Consider the following 17,561-nt stretch of genomic DNA (forward strand, 5'->3'; position numbering starts at 1 on the left):
AACTAGAAAAATATTTTGTTCTCTTTGTATTCCACCTCCCTTTTTATGCAGTGAATTGTAGCAAATTAATGAACATTTTAGAAAAATGTTGTGTGTTAGAAACTACACGAGGATACCAATGAATATTTTAGGAAAATGGTGTGTGTTTAGAGAAACTACACTCAGCTGTGGTATTTTTAAGTACGATTCAAATGGTTGTCTTTGACATTTTTTTTGGGGTTGAGCACCGATTTAACTTTATTTGGGCATTTAAGTTTTTAAACGTGCAAAGCCATTTATTCGAAAGCATTCGGTTGCTTAAGATTAAGTTGTATTCAAATTATTCGAGATTGAGTTGACCCGCGTAAACCATTTGTCGTATGGGAAAGACCAAGATTCTTAAGTAAAGAATTGTTGTTATGACATTGTTTCGAGCTTAAGTGACAAGCTGAAAAAATTCAATCTTGTCTAAATTATTAAATCAAATTAAATCAAATATGGTATAACTATAAACTCAACCCCAAACAAGTTGTTTGCAATATAGACCATCTTCTTAAGTAGTGATAAATTATTTGATGCTGAGGGCTTTTTTTGTTGTATACGTCTATACGACATTTGCTTATATGTAGTGTTGAATTGTGGGTCCTATTTTTATGTAAAGTTGTTTAAATTCAGTTCCTATTTTGGTGGAAAGTTGTTGAGATTCCTATTTTTATGTAATTCAATTTAGTAGTCTATAAATATTTACATTTTCTAGTAATAAAAGTGTCTGAATTGTGTGTCCTATTTTTACGTAAAGTTGTTTAAATTCAGTTCCTATTTTGGTGGAAAGTTGTTTAGATTCCTATTTTTATGTAATTCAATTTAGTAGTCTATAAATATTTACATTTTCAGTAATAAAAGTGTCAAGTTAATATGGCATCGCTGCGCGCTTGTGAAGAGAAGGGTGCTACTTTGGTGAGGTCCCTGAGCCTTGGATCTTCCAGCAGGCGGATCAGGTTCGCCTCTATGAGCTCGAATAGCTGGGCTTCGGCTAGTGCGAGGGAGGTTTTACTACCCCGGAGCAGGATGTCTTCCAGAGAATTGGGAGGGAGTATGATGATCAGGATGAGCTTATGTGGGCAGCCATTGGTGGGAGACGAGATGAAAAGGGGATACCGGTGGACAGGAGAAACGACTCACAACTGGTAAAACATCGGGTTCTTCTTCTTGTTTTAGAGCTATGGATTTCCCTCTATATTGAATTATGTTATTTTGGGGTGATGTAGGTGAGTTTTTGGTCGGGCCAGCGAAAGTTTTCTACATGGACGAGATCTCAACCGGTCTTGATAGCTCAACAACGTTCCAAATTATCAAGTACATGAAACACATGGTTCATGTCATGGATGTGACTATGATAATTTCCCTCCTTCAGCCTGCACCAGAGACATTTGAGCTCTTTGATGACATAATCCTGCTTTGATGACATTAGCCTGCTTCCAACGCTCTCAAAGAACTCGAGGATGTTCTCGCGATGGCCTTGGTAGACGACCTGCCCTTCTGAAAGCAGGATAATGTCATCAAAGAGCTCAAATGTCTAGTTGGAGGAGGGAAATTATCATAGTCACATCCATGACATGAACCATCTGTCTCATGTACTTGATAATTTGGAACGTCGTTGAGTTGTCAAGACCGGTTGAGATCTCGTCCATGTAGAAAACTTTCGCTGGCCCGACCAAAAACTCACCTACATCACCCCAAAATAACATAATTCAATATAGAGGGAAATCCATAGCTCTAAACAAGAAGAAGAACCCCGATGTTTTACCAGTTGTGAGTCGTTTCTCCTGTCCACCGGATATCCCCCTTTACATCTCGTCTCCCACCAATGGCTGCCCACATAAGTTCATCCTGATCATCATACTCCCTCCCAATTCTCTGGAAGGCATCCTGCTTTGGGGCAGTAAAAACCTCCCTCGCACTAGCCGAAGCCCAGCTATTCGAGCTCACAGAGGCGAACTTGATCCGCCTGCTGGAAGATCCAAGGCTTAGGGACCTCACCAAAGCAGCACCCTTCTCTTCACCGGCACCCGGCGACGCCATCTTAACTTGACACTTTTATTGCTGAAAAATGTAAATGATTATAGACTACTAAATTGAATTACATAAAAATTAGGAATCTAAACAACTTTCCATAAAAATAGGAATTAAATCTAAACAACTTTACATAAAAATAGGACACACAATTCAGCACTACATATAAGCAAATGTCGTATACAACAAAAAAAGCCCTCAACACAAATATCTTATCGCTGCCTTTTCATTTAATCATAATGCAAAAACAACCAAGTTGGAATATAACTATTATGATATTCATAAAGCAAAAGCAAAAAGGAAAGTGAGACAACTTTTATGTAATGAATGGAGTACTACTATTGTTTTTATTTTTTTGTGTATTAATTGATTCTCATTAGTTTGATTCCCCGGATATAGCTAGCCGAAACACTTCTCTCGACCCGGACCATCTCCAGGACCGTATCCTCATTCCCATGCACCACTTCAAACTCACCCCACTTGTTCCACACCTCACGATCAAATCTCGGATCAGCAAACTGCGACGCATGCTTGTACAATGCACGACCACGATCAATCTCCCCGAGACTCTCCTCAAGTCGCGCGTATCTCAAACACATGACCTTCACATCCTCGTCCGCAAGCTCTGATCCGTTGATGGCTTGCTCGAAGATCACCCTAGTCTTTGTTATGCCATACATTTGAGCTGCCTTGATAATATATGTTGTGTACATTCCCAATTTCTCATTAGGTGGGACAGCTTTTGTGGCCTTGTCATACACCGCCATTATTCTATATGCAAGACCATAGTCTTCCTCCATCTTTGCATATTCAAGATACAGAGGCTTCACTAATTCTGCAGGAGCATCTACAATAGCCCGCTCGAATATATCTCGACCTCGTTCCATCTTAATTCCTCTATATTTCTCACCAAATTTGGATAGATATGCAACAAATTTGGAAATATAGGTCACCCAAATATCCTTCACATGTGGGTACTTGAAGATTGTCACACCTCTCTCATAAACTTTAAATGACTCTTCAATGTAGTTGTGTTCCTGGACAATGAATGAAACAATTAATAGAGTTAGTTATATATGTACTAGACAAATACTCCTACTACTATAATTAGTAATTACTAAGTACTACTTACTTGAAGAAGCTCTGCATAATTTATGATGATTTGTGGAGTAGCTAGCCTTAGATCGATTATTCTATCGTAGACTGCACGAGTCGACTCCAAGGTCCCTAAGTTTTCCTCCAAATCAACATAAAATGTCCAAACCTTGAGGCATTTGTAAAGCTTCATTTGCACTGGTTCGTTTCCTTTATCCGTCACTATATGTACAAAAAGGAAGCGCAATTAGCATTAAAAAATTTAGTTATTGTATAACTAAATTTAAACATGGATGATGAGAAAAAAATGTACCTCTCCACTTGATGTGGGCAGATGGTTCGTAAGTAGCACGTTTCATGAGGTTGTGTGCGGTTTTGAATTTTTTGTGTCTGAGCTCCATCTCCGCCCATTCACACCAAACGTTAGCAAGATGATCAACAGCACTGTAATCAACCTGCACAGCCTTATCAAAGATGGCGCGGGCATTGGAGACATCTCCATGAGTCTCATACAGTTTAGCAAATGCAACCCACAGAGTGTGGGGTTTCCCCACAGCTTTGAAGGGGTCAACTGTCCTCACAGCTTCTGCGTAAGTCAAAATCTGTTTCGTCGGATTCCCTTGGAAAATCCTCACTCTCTTATGCCACGCTCTCACATTGTGAGGGTTCTGCCTCAGTTGAACATTGTTAACTAACTCCGAGCTCCTGTGAATCAGATGTCCATATCTCTCCAGCAGCATATCCACATCATTTTCATCCTTGAACCAAAACCCTTGTTCATCATCATCATCATCCATATTTTTCAATTTGATAGACAACAAAGTCTCCTCAAACTGCGAATACGCATCAAACACGACGCTGAAATCCCTCACCGTGTTTACTGCCACCATCCCTTCCTCAAACACATCTCTTGCCTTTTCAAGAAGGCCTCTTTTAATGTAATAGTCAGCCAAATAAATCCATAGATTCCCAACTTCATCTCTGAATTTCCGAATCCCTCCTCTGATGACAGCATCACCATCCAATCCGGTTATCTCATCCGAGTGGCGAACCAGCAAATCACACAACTCCAACCACATCACATGCCCCGTCTTCCCTTTTGTTGATCATCACCATTCAACACCTCGGCCAGCCTCTCCGCAGCCTCCTTCCACAGCTCCGAATCGATCAAGAAGTCGATGTAATCCTCGGTGAAACTCGGGTCATACTTCAAGAACCTATCATACACCGCGAGAGAAGTCTTCAACGGGACCAGCTCCTGCGCGCGCAATGCACGGTCGAAGGTGCAGCGCGTGCGAGTGATCAACTTCTGACTGCAAGAAGATGATCCATCTTGTGCATCGTGACGAGGGCTCGCTCGAAGGTGTTGTTGAGCGTCGCATACCGCGAGTGGGTGATCGGTAAATCCCTCGCAACGGCGAGGCACTCACGGAGATAGGCGTGCCACAGCTTGTAGCTTCCGGGCAAGGCTCTCAGAGCTCGCTCGTAAATGATGGCACGGTGGCACGGCATTGAGATAACGGCACCACCATTTCAAGCTGTAAGGGTTTCGGAGTACCTCTTCTTCGTAGAGGTAGTCCTCTTCCAAGGGATACAGTTCTTTGCAAATCGGCATCAAACTGCTTTACGGGATTTTCACAATAACTGTCACTCTTATTGTCACTGGGTATAATACTAATGTTTAAAATCTTGGACCAGGCATAATACTATGGTTGAAATAGATTACAGTTATATAGCCTATATAAAATTATGGTAGTAGTGGTAGTACTATTATTCGTTATATAAGTAGGAAAGTAATAGTACCAATATTATTCGTTACGAGTAGTGATCTAGGGAAACCACTACTTAAATGAATAACTAGAGAACACGAATTTAGTTCATTATAAGAGTGATTTAGTTCATTACTTTACGGAGTAAATACTTCGCCATAATGGTGTTTTGGTTCAGTCGTTGTTTTCAAATTCAAATTGTGAACTAAAACACCCATATAGTGAACTACATCGTTTTGATCTAATGACTGAGATTTGTTCTCTACTTATGCACTTAATTATACTTTGATCATCTTCCTCACGCAATATTATTTTTAAGTAATAGTAATATTTTCGTTTATGGCAATTTCACAATTTATTATACTTAATTCGCGCATATAATCATTATATTAACACTATATTTTTTTATTATCAGTAAATCCAATTTTTCCACACGTAATTACATCATCACAAGGTAAGTTTGGATATTACCAATCTTTATGTGGATATAATATTATTTCCTAAATTCTTATTATTAATAATCTTATATTGTTTTATTCACAAAAGTCTATATTTTGCATTACACATAAGTTAATTTTGCTTTTGAAGTAGTTTTTATCCTTCAATTGCAAAATTTTAATTTTATTGATAAGGAAAGCAGACTAAAATTACTGTTGGGACAGTCATTTTTTTTCTGATCCATATATATTGTTGGATCCAGGGGCTAACACACTGAAGAAGAAGGTAGGGCTTAACTCCTTACCCAAAATGAGTTTTGTATCTTTTCGACTTCTAATATTTTTTGAAAACTGCAGGAAGCCCTTACAATATAGGTGTTGTTGAAGACTAAATTATTGATAATTGAATAATCAGAGTGGCTGAATCTGAAAATAAATATTGAGGTGTTTCCCATCCCAAATACTACACCTGTTTGTGTTTCAAATTCTACTGTTTCTGTTTTAAAAGCAATAATAAATCTTTCTTACATGAATTCTACAATTCAAAAAACACTCAAGTACATGAGACAGATGGTTCATGTCATGGATGTGACTATGATAGACTGATAGTATACTTAAAGGTTGATTATGATAATGAGATGTTTCTCATTTTTTGACTGACATATTGAAACTCTGATTCTTGTTTGTGTAGGTTGGAAATGAGCCATGCACGGTCAAACAGAGCATCCCTTTGTTCGAAGAACACTGGAAGTCAAAGAACTGTAAGAGCAAGCTCATACGTGCCATTAAACATGACGTTGATCAAGCTGAAAAACAGTGCCCCGTAAAATTACCTTCACAGTGTTCTTCAGAACGGAGATGAAATCTGGCCAGCTAGCTGATGGGGGGAAGTTTTGCGGAGCACAGTTTTTCAGCTTGATAAACGTCATGTTTAATGGCACGGCTTAGCTTGATCTTACTGTTCTTAGACTTCCCGTGTTCAAACAAAGGATACTCTGTTTTACCCTGCTTGGGCCTTTTCTTTGCCAATTTTGCTTCTCATAATCCCCATTTCGTTTATGGAATCATTCATATGGATTATTCTTACCTATTGCACAATTGGATTTCGTTTATGGAATCATTCGTCAATTTTGTTTGTTCTTAAATTACTATTCAGTAAAACCATATCAATTTTCCTAGTATTATACTATTTCACTATAAATCCCTTTTTTGTTGGTTCACTTTAAAATATCTTATTTTATTTTTACTATTTTTATAAATGAATTTTGATTTTCATTTACATTTCATAAAACCCAATGCGAAATTAGAGTAAGAATATCTAATGGCAGACTAATAGAGTTAGTTGCTTTGATAAAGCAGATACTCCTAGTTTTCTTCATTGAGACTACCCAATAAAAGCGAATGATTCGCTTTGTTAAAGTTAGTGTGGTTTTCAAATGAGATTAAACTTTAGTTCACAATAATCTTAAACTAAATGATTTTAAATGATAGACATAGATAGAGTTTCAATTAAGTAGGAATATGACAGAAATAATCTTATTCATTTGTTGGAACTCTAAATATTCAAACTAGTGGTTTTATAAATAAACCCTTTGCCCTATTTGGCCGAGTGGTTTCGAGACCATATTATATCCTCTAAGTACCAAGATCGACTCTAATGGAATACAAAAAATAATTGATTTACAGGAATTTCATCTCACCCATAATTTGGCTATATCTCGATAGTTCATCTTCCTCATCCTCCTCCTCCTCCTGTGTCTCCGGCTTTGCAGCGCTCTGAACCTCAGCTGTGTCCGTGGCTGCGTCCTCATTCTCCTCTTTCTTACCATCCTCGTGCTTTCCTCCATCATCCTTCACGGTGAACGACAAAGGTATATAAGAGAATTTTCATTAACAACAATAGGAAAGGTTAGGTACAGATGATGTGAATTGGTATAACAGCAAACATACATCAGCATTTGACACACCCTCATCCGGGACCCCTTCGGTGCTCGTGCAATCTTCCAACTCTTCTTGCTCCCTTATTTTATTTAAGTTTTCTATCACCTTTCCGAAATGGGACAGATCTGCACGATGGCGATATACCGACATTTAGACATATTATAGAGATATCGAACAAGTATCTTTACTTCAAACATACAGTACTGATCTTCCCGAATTAAGTAGAGTTAATGGAAGCTCACCTTTGCTGCGGTTAGTAAAGGCTTCACGAAGCCTCAGTGGGTACTGTCGTTCTTCTTTCTTGTACTTGTTCCTTATCTGTTCCCGGGTACGACCAGGAAAAAGCTGTGCTATCATAGAAAAGTCGGTCCCAAACTGCTGCACAGCCTGTCAAATAGATTAGAAACAAAAGATTAAGACTCGGTAGGGACTTGATTCGGTTCACGGGGAGAATAATGAGTTTTATTCCTTTGTTTATAATCCGCATTATGAAGCAGACGCAAAACTTTGTCATTCTAGTCCATTTATGTTGTTAAATTCTCTAAATTCTGTCCCACGTCGACTTGGTGATGATCCAATCTAATCTATATAAGTGTGGATAACCCTCCCCCTTATGAGGCTTTTTAAGGGGTGAGTGACCCATTTCTAATATATGTGTAAGAAGGAAATGTACCTCATAGAATAGTTCAGTATCCTGTTTTGTCCATCTTACTCTGGGTGTTTTTTCCATTCTAGACTGATAATTGAAGTATTCTGTGGTGTCTACTTGAGCTCCGTCTTCTTCATCGTTATTGTACAATCCAGTAGATGGATCATAATTGTAATCAGAATTACGAGTACTGCAAAAGCAACAAAACACCCCGAACCTTATGTTGCGTCCACATAACATAAGACATTATATTGCAAAAAGTAATTCTATATTTCTAGCATAATTCAAATGATTAAACTAGACATTCTCACTCACTCAGGCATGCCAAAATTCACCATTTCTAACATGACTATATTTTACTGTAACCAAAGAGATGATACTACCTCTGGTGTGTTGCAGGTGCTGCTGCCTGTCCCGTTGTTTTCTGCATAATTTGAATGATCAAATGGCTGTATCAATAAAAACTGGAGAAGTAACAACGAAAACTTGAAATTACAAAGATTTTACATCCATTAGTAGTTGCAATATTTAGGCTATCGATAAAACGAATTTAATGCATACTGCACATACCATCTGCTTCTCTTTGTACTCTGCAAGGAGAATCAAATTCCTAAAAGACAGCTCTCTAGGGTTAAATTCTTCTTCAGGAATGTTGAGCAAATTCTTATCCACTACATTGAAATGTTTCTCGTCAATATATTAATCCGGAATCAAACTAAATACAGATCAGTACCAGACAACTTACAAATTCGTCTCCGCCGAGTGGAGTGAGAGAACTTTTTCGGCTTTGTGCATGTCTCCTGTTCTGGTGCCTCTTTTGCCTTCTTGCTCTTTCTAGGCGGTTTTTCTTTGTCATTCTCAGTTTTCTTCAATTTCCGCTTCGAGTTTTTCTTTTGTGATCCATTTTCCACTTGAGGTTGCTCACTATTTATGTTTTGTTCATCTATTGCAGAACTGAAAGGATGCTCTTCAGAGAGTTGCCCACTGGCAAGGGTTTCATCTCCTTCCTCGTCCACTAATTTACCAACACTCGTATCCCTTTTCTTTGAGCGTACTGATCTACCAGCTGCTTCAGTCTCCTCACTTAATGTTGAAGCTTGCTGCTTACCTGATGCAGCACTGGGTTTATGCTTTCCGGTCTTTGCTCGACGAGAAGCCTAATAGCATGGAAAACACAACATAAGTTAAGCTGCAAATAACTGTTCAAGCAGAACAACTTATAGAACAAATAACTTACTAGTTTAGAGGGAACTTCAGGCAAATCCTCCACATGGATACACGAGTCTGATTGAGGCACCTCCATCAGATTTATAGACTCTTCATCCAAAGGAAGTTCAGATGTTGATTTGGTGGGAAAAGTATCAGTGAATCCCGGAGATGAAAGATCAACAGCATCGCCGTTTTGAGATGTAGGAATCGAATTATTTTCTGCAGAATCTTGTTGAAGTGAGTTTAAGTCTGGCATTACAGAATCCATGACATCCATCTCCTGAAATTGATAATTGGAGCTCAAACTCAGTGAATGCATGTTTAAGTCGATGGTTGAGAAACAACACAAACACATAAATACTGGCCCTTTACCTCTATTACCCGTCTGCCATCCATGTCATTATATACATCAGCACTTGAAACTAGAGGCTCACCAGCACCTAAGGCATCTGCTTCTGCTGCCTGATCAGACTCTTTAGTAGCATCAGCCACATAAAAGGTATTTGTAGAGTCGTCAATGGATGAAGAAACTTGAGTCCCTTCCCTTCCTCCAATATTCTCAGTTTTTGGGGCATTAGAAGCTACTTCCTCTGAAGAAGGGATGGTGCATTCTGTGTGAGGTAAATTAAGTAACTGGTATTAGTAGGCCGAATTGATAGCTAAGATGAGCTTAGGGAAACATTAACTGGACAAATAAAGGGCAATCAAGCTATAGAGTTTTCTGTTAATATGTCCATCTATCTTTCCAATAAAATAATTGATAAGGGAAAATAACTTTTGGTACTGTTGAAAATAAGATAAAATAATTGAAAGGCAAATAACTTTTGGTACTGTTAAAATAAGATATGTAACCAAAATAACTACTGTGCAAACAACCATGAAAATACTAACTTTGCTCCATCGGCTTAACAATAGGTTCACTTGAGTCATGTGGTGCAGAATTAACTGATTGAACTTCATTTGAGGAAGCAACCAAACTTTTTGCTGAGACCTTCTGTGGTTGGAACTTTGGCTTCGGACGAAACTTTCCTGCTACCCTAGCTGCTTAGGCATGCAACATCATTAATGACATTGCATAACAAAACACATTTTGAGACAGGAACTCAAAAACCCCCAGCCGTCTTACCATTCTTTACTGGTTCATTATCAAAGATATCATCAAATGGATCGAAAGCATCAGCCGTGGCAACATGTCCTGCATAAAACAATTTCTTAATTACAAACAGGAAACAACCTAATTTCATTCTTGAGCCATTGCCATCAGTGACACTATATGTGAGGGTTACAAGTTCATTAGTTTTCCTATGATTAAAGAACTCACATAATCACATTTATGCAATTCTATCTCTTCTCCTTATTTCAGTAGCATACTTACTGTTAAATTAGGGCATTCAGTAACCTTAAGGAGTTCCTAAAGTATAATCACTTAATTAATCTTAGAACACTAGTTAAATACTAAGAAAGAAGATAATATCTAGGCACCAATCGTAAAAGAATGATTTAATTGGAAACGTTCTAGCCAGGAATATCATCATCGTTCAACAATCCAACAGGCAATTGTCACAAATGCGTAGAGCAAGTGTATCTATCAAGTAATATTCATGTAATTATATGCATCAGCACTTAAAAATATAGGCTCACCAGCGCCTAAGGCATCTACTCTTGATGCCAGGTCAGAATCTTTAGTAACCTCAGCCATCTTACATGTATTTGTAGAGTCGTCAATGGATGAAAAAACCTGAGTCCCTACCCTTCCTCCTATATTCTCATCGTTGGGGGAATTAGAAGCAACTTCCTTTGAAGAAGGGATGGTGCATCCTGTGAGGTAAAGTAAAGTAGCTGGTATTAGTAGCCAAATTGATAGCTAAGATGAGCTTAGGGAAAAAATAACTGGTAAATAGAGGGCAATCACACTATAGAGTATTCTCTTACCGATATCAGTGTGATGAAGAGAATCAGTATAAGCTTCAGACCCAATTAATACATCAGGATTCTGAGAGAAGGAAATATTTGCATCAGCGGACTAAGAGAATGATCCTGAAATAGAACTAAAGTACTCACCTCTTCTACTGACACAGCATGAAAGTCGGGCTTGTCATTTGGCACAACATCTGAACCTGAAATCACATATAAGAAAAATCAATACTTGAATATCAATCTATCCTTAAACATAAAACTGCACAACATGATTCATTTGCTACTCTTCAAACAAATTTTTAGGTGATTAAATATTGTTAAACTCAACCAATAAATGCTGACCGTTCTCTAATTGCTCTACATTCTTAATAGAATGACTCAACTCGCTAACAAAATAATGATTTGGCATGCCATTGTGTTGTCATTAGGCAGAAGATTCAAAACCGAAATCGTAATAGTATCCATCTATGTTTTTGATAAACAATTGAAAGGCAGATAACTTTTGGTACTGTTCAAAAAAAGATTTGTCACCAAAATAACTAATGTGCAAACAACCATGAAATTACTAACTTTGCTCCAGCGGCTTCACAGTGTGGATAGGTTCACTTGAGTCATGTGGTGCAGAATGAACAGTTTGGACTGCCTGTGAGGAAGCAACCGAACTTTTTGCTGAGACCTTCTTCTGTGGTCGGACCTTTGGCTTGGGCCGAAACTTTCCTGCTGCCCTAGCTGCTTAGGCATGCAACATCATCAATAACATTGCATAACAAGACACATTTTGAAACAGGAGATCCAAAATCTTACCATTCTTCACTGGCTCATTACCAAAGATATCATCAAATGGATCGAAATCATCAGCCATCACAATATATCCTGCACAAAACAACTCAATTACAAACAGGAAACAACCTAATTTCATTCTTGAGTCATTGCCATCACTCATCGGTGACATTATTTGTGAGGGCTACTAGTTCATTAGTTTTCCCATGGTTAAAGAACTCACATAGTCACATAAACATTTATGCAATTCTGTCTCTTCTCCTTATTTCAGTAGCATAATGTCTGTTAAATTAGGGAATTCAGTAACCTTTAGGGGTTCTTATAGTACAATCACTTAGATAATCTTACAAATCTAGTTAAAGAAGAAAGAAACTTAAACGTCTAGACATCAATTGTAAAAAATAATGATTCATATGTATAGAAACTGTATATATCAAATATCAATGAGGAAGATTCCGGCAAATCTATTAGTGCCACTGAATTGACAGACTAAAAAATAGCAGTATGTAATGAATCTCAGGTATAATCCCACAAAATCATACTATTCAGCAAAAACACATAATAATGAAATGAGAAAATTTATGGAGGCAAATTGATCTGGGCAGACTAAAATTCACTAGAATTTGTAGGCCCCACAATAGAATTGTAGAACCCTAGCTTAAATCCCAGACAGCGACACCGCGTTTTAGAGCCAACACATACAGGGCACACTAAATTCAATAAATTGCACAACTATTACTTGGCATTGTACTCACCGTTCTCCAATTATTCAACGAGGAACCGCTGCCGACAGTGGAACTCCCGAATCGCGGCGAAAACGTGGCCTGTTGACTGAAAGCTTTGCTCCCAAGGCTCACCGGAGACTTGGTGGGGGACCGATGGCGCACGTCGAGCCGAGAGGATGGCGCTCGTCGAGCTGAGAGCGCCCATTCATGACAAATCACACCAATTAGCACAAATTCATGCTTATTTATGAAAATAAAAAACAAAATCCCAAACTCATGCTTTTCAATTGCTCAACCTAGGATGAAATTCTCTACTTGAGACACAATTCAACTATAGGGTGCTGGAAAATCAGAAGGATCCCCAACCTTATTTTCACAATAATTGGGTTTGGACTTTAGAGATCCAAGCTTGAATTTCTATATCAATGGTGGATTGGAAGAGCGAAAAGGAGTATAAGCCGCCGCATGCGGATGGGAGATGCGGCGGGCAGTAGGAGCGGCGTTGACAGTTATTTCGCGCGCAAAGAGCGTCGTGTTAAGTGGGAGAGATGAGATGAGTGGTGAATTAGTGTGTGAAGGTGTTTATTTTCTCTGCTTAGTGGGCTTCCTATCAAAGGCCCAATGTGGGAAACTCATTCATGGCAAAAACTATTATTACTCTATGTTGGGCTTTTAATGTTTTAAATTTTATAATAATGGGTTTTTTATTTTAATTTAGATATTTTACTCTTTGGTTTTCTTTATATTGTGTATATTACTCTATGTTGTGTATTGTGTTTTATGGAGTAGTAGTTTATTTTATGAGAGGGGATTTTCGGTTTTCTTTATATTGTGTATTCTGTTTTATTTTATTTATGAGTATTAAAAGATAAGTACATTAATAAGCCAAATACGTAAAATACCAAAAAGATTGATATATTGACAACTAATTAGCATGTTGAATGTTGATGCGGCACTAATTAACAATAATCTCTTACTTACTATTTTTTTTCTCCCTTACTTTTTTCTTTCTTTATTTAACCACTAATTAACATGTCTCATGGACTAAAATTTATTACTACTAGTATTTACAACCGATTTTAATTACTACTAAAATTTATTACTACTAGTATTTACATTTTGAAAATGGCAAATCCTCAATTCTCTCTTCTAAATCCAATCTGGAATCCCTACACCGCCGATTCTCGTTGCCCGACACCTCTCTCTGACTCCCGAATCGCGACGTCATCGCTGGGGTCGTTAGTCACGCACAGTGAGAAAGAGAAATGGTAGCACCAACAATGGCTACCTCTTCAACTGTGGTCGGATTGGTGACTTCCACTTTGTCTTCCCCAACAAAGATGAATCTCTCTTCTGGTTATTATACCAATAGGTAGCATTTTCTTTTTCCTTTGGGTCGTCTCAATTTCAAAAATCTGTCCTAATTGATGATATATTTATCAATTATGTGTATGGCTTCGAACATATTGTTGTGGACATCATGTATCGATTCTTTTGTTGCATTTAACATATATTAATAAATTTGATAATAGTTTGTGTTTTATTTAACAATTTACATAATCTTAATCAGGCATGTATCATTGAATACTTATCTTTTGTACGTTATGGTAGAGGCCATTAGAGTTATGATCCAATCTATCCTGCATCAGTAACTCTAGGAATGTGATTGAAATTTAGCACTTCATGGCATGGATTAAACTAGCATGAATTAAACTAACATGAATTAAACCTGCATCTACACTCATTCAGTTACCATTCCCCCTCTCACATATTACTCACAACATAAACTGCATTTTTTTGGTGAAAATTAACTAAATTGGGATACTGAATACAAAGCCCCTCATGTAAAATCAAACACAAATTAACTACAAATTTGTTGAAAGAACCGATTAAATTCAAAAGATGAACCAAAAAAAAGTTAGAATTTCACTTTGGCTTTCCATCAAAGTAAGAAATTTGAGTACCAGATTATCATCAATCAATCGTAGAGAAGCGGCTAGGGCACAGTTGTATCGAAATGCCTGCGGAATAATTCAACATCTCTTCCAAAAGAATCGAGGAGAGAAAACAGGGAACGCGAAGAGAGAGGGAGAGAGAAAGCGGCTAGGGCCTTTTCTTTTTTTTTTCCTGTTTTATATGTGACCCGTTTTCATTATTGACTCGAAAAAAGGTCCGCGTCTTTTTTAATATTAACCCGATTTTTCATGGAATTGATTTAGTACAATTCTTTTACTAATCCATGAAATTGGAATTCGAATTCCAATTCGAATTCGAATTCCAAATCCACATATTTTTGTATTGCCGAACAATAGAATTTGAATTGAAGGCTCCAATTTCAAGACTTGAATTCTATGATACCGAACGCACCCTTAGGATTTTTCATTAGTCTTTTTATAGATTGTCTCAGTTTCAAGAATCTCGTGTCTTAATTGATGATTTAGTTGTTACTTATAGGGAAATTGGTCTATAAAATCATGAACTTTACCTAAAATTTGGTATTTCCCATAAACTTTGAAATTGGTATATAATATCACGAACTTTGCATTTTGTTTGGTCTTTCCCGAACTCACTCAAATAAGTTATTTTCATCAAAATCTTATTTAACGTAGGCAACCGTGATATGTTTTATAATATTTTGAACCACTTTTTAAGTTCATAACATGTAGGATAAAAAGTTACGCTGAAAATCACGTTGATTTAATTGTGTGAAGTATGATGAAAAAGCCTCATAAGTTAGTCAAATATAGTAATAGACATGCCGTGGGAAATACCAAACAAAATGCAAAGTTCGTGATATTATATACCAATTTCAAAGTTCATGGGAAATACCAAATTTTAGGCAAAGTTCATGGTTTTAGAGACCAATTTCCCTTACTTATATGTGTGGCTTCAAACATTATTATGGACATATATCGATAATTTAGTGCATTCATAAATTAGATCAAATTTGGATTTTATTTAACCATTTACATAATTTAGACTTAGACGTGCAAAAAATTAGTAGATATGAGTATCAGTTTTATGCATTATTTTTTTTAATGAAACCTTATTAGGTGAGTATAATGATTTAGTAGAATCTAGTGCATTTATATAGAATGAAAAACACCAATTAGATCAAATTTGTGTTTTATTTAACCATTTACATAATTTAGATGTGCAAAAAGCTAGTAGATTATGAGTATCACTTATGCATTATTTTTTTAATGAAACCTTATTAGGTGAGTATAGTGATTTAATAGATCTGGTGCATTTATATAGAATGAAAAACACAAATTAGATCAAATTTGTATTTTATTTAATCATTTACTTAAATTAGACGTGCAAAAAGCTAGTAGATCATGAGTATCACTTTTATGCATTATTATTTTTAATAAAACCTGATTAGGTGAGTATAATGATTTAGTATGAAAAACACAAATTTGTGTTTTACTTAACCATTTACCTAAATTAGACATGCAAAAAGCTAGACGTGCAAAATGCTAGTAGATCATGAGTATCACTTTTATGCATTATTTCTTTTAATGAAACCTGATTAGATGAGTATAATGATTTAGTAGAATCTGGTGCATTTATATAGAATGAAAAACACAAATTAGATCAAATTTGTGTTTTATTTAACCATTTACATAATTTAGATGTGCAAAAAGCTAGTAGATTATGAGTATCACTTTTATGCATTATTTTTTTAATGAAACCTTATTAGGTGAGTATAATGATTTAGTAGATCTGATGCATTTATATAGAATGAAAAACACAAATTAGATCAAATTTGTGTTTTATTTAACCATTTACTTAATTAGACGTGAAAAAAAAAAACTAGACGTGCAAAAAGACGTGCAAAAAACTAGTAGATCATGAGTATCACTTTTATGCATTATTTTTTTTAATGAAACCTGATTAGGTGAGTATAATGATTTAATATATAGAATGAAAAAATAGAACTTATAATTACAGACATATGAAAACGACGAAATGAGACGTTATATATCTCAAATGCCACATATATGATGAAGCTTTGAAAGAGATTGGCTGAGAAGAGACCGTAACGTGATGGAGATTAAATTTACTTGCACAAAATGCATTGCATTGTTTGATGACACTAGAATCTATCGCAGATGACATGTTGCATGAAATACTGAGCCCACTCACAAATGTCAAGGACCTGGCATTTGTGAATTGTGTATCACGAAAGTTGTACACAATAAGTGAAGAGCTACTTATTAATACCCAACTGATGGAGAACCTCGCAATGTCGAGGCATACTTAACAAGGGGATTTGCCAGAACAAATTTTGGCAATTCAGGAGGGTCTAAGGATAGTCGATCCAACCATTGGGGAACCACAGTGGGTTGGATATGCAAGGCTATATGAGACAAATGAAGATGTCTCAAATGCTAGGGCTGTTTTTGAAGAGGCTGTGCAGGCCAACTTCAGTAACGTGGATCATCTTGTTACCATATGGTGTGAGCAGCAGAGATGGAGATACGACAAAGAAGATTCAAGATCACACTCAACCTAATAAAACATGCTACGAAGGAGCCATCTGCCAAGACTGATAGAGGTACAAATCTTTATAAAGTTATGTTGTTTCTATCTTTTCTACAATATTATATAAAGAGAAAATTGCCTAAAAAGTCATAAACTTTGGAAAAAGTTTGTTTTTTCCCACAAACTACAAAAGTTGCACCTAAAGTCACGAACTTTATCGGACCGTGCAAATTTCCAAACTACCGATCTGACGACATATTTCCGTTAAAAACTTATCCCACGTGGCATGCCAGAGGCGTGACTTGGTAAAATTTTTGATTGGGCACAAAACGACGTTGTTTTATGCTTTTTTTTTATTGAATCTTCTTTACACGTCGCCGATTTCATCCCTAAACCGTTTGTTGACGATTTCACCCTTGTCGATTACGTTTTCCGTCGATTGAATTGGGGTTGCGCTTTTGAAATCAGCCAAAAAGAGGTTATATTACCTGAGTTTAGG

At 36.8% G+C, this 17,561-nt stretch overlaps 1 protein-coding gene and 1 pseudogene across 3 annotated transcripts; both read right to left on the minus strand.

Annotated features, from left to right (window-relative positions):
* Nucleotides 1–2,245: 2,245 nt before the first annotated feature.
* LOC125209194 (uncharacterized) lies at nt 2,246–4,762 on the minus strand (annotated as a pseudogene).
* Nucleotides 4,763–6,875: 2,113 nt separating this feature from the next.
* LOC125216464 (Homeodomain-like superfamily protein) lies at nt 6,876–14,664 on the minus strand. Of its 3 annotated transcripts, none has more exons than XM_048118178.2 (18): nt 14,539–14,664; nt 12,605–12,765; nt 11,874–11,942; nt 11,640–11,798; nt 11,214–11,269; nt 11,085–11,145; nt 10,794–10,970; nt 10,279–10,347; nt 10,044–10,193; nt 9,525–9,763; nt 9,181–9,432; nt 8,689–9,100; nt 8,514–8,614; nt 8,327–8,367; nt 7,968–8,133; nt 7,537–7,681; nt 7,304–7,419; nt 6,876–7,204 (listed from the first exon to the last, which is right to left on the minus strand). In XM_048118178.2, the coding sequence occupies exons 3-18, from the start codon at nt 11,929–11,931 to the stop codon at nt 7,034–7,036; spliced, it is 2,373 nt and encodes a 790-aa protein (XP_047974135.2). In that variant the 5' UTR covers nt 11,932–11,942; nt 12,605–12,765; nt 14,539–14,664; the 3' UTR covers nt 6,876–7,033. The 3 variants fall into 3 exon arrangements, with proteins under 3 accessions (XP_047974135.2, XP_047974134.2, XP_088925509.1); XM_048118177.2 differs by lacking the exon at nt 14,539–14,664 and adding an exon at nt 12,941–13,128; XM_089069383.1 differs by lacking the exon at nt 14,539–14,664 and adding an exon at nt 12,871–13,128.
* Between the last annotated feature and the right edge of the window lie 2,897 nt (nt 14,665–17,561).

This window comes from Salvia hispanica, chromosome 3 (assembly GCF_029641045.1).
Source record: "Salvia hispanica isolate PSC_SH4W2 chromosome 3, Shi_PSC_v1, whole genome shotgun sequence".
Classification (NCBI taxonomy): domain Eukaryota; kingdom Viridiplantae; phylum Streptophyta; class Magnoliopsida; order Lamiales; family Lamiaceae; genus Salvia; species Salvia hispanica.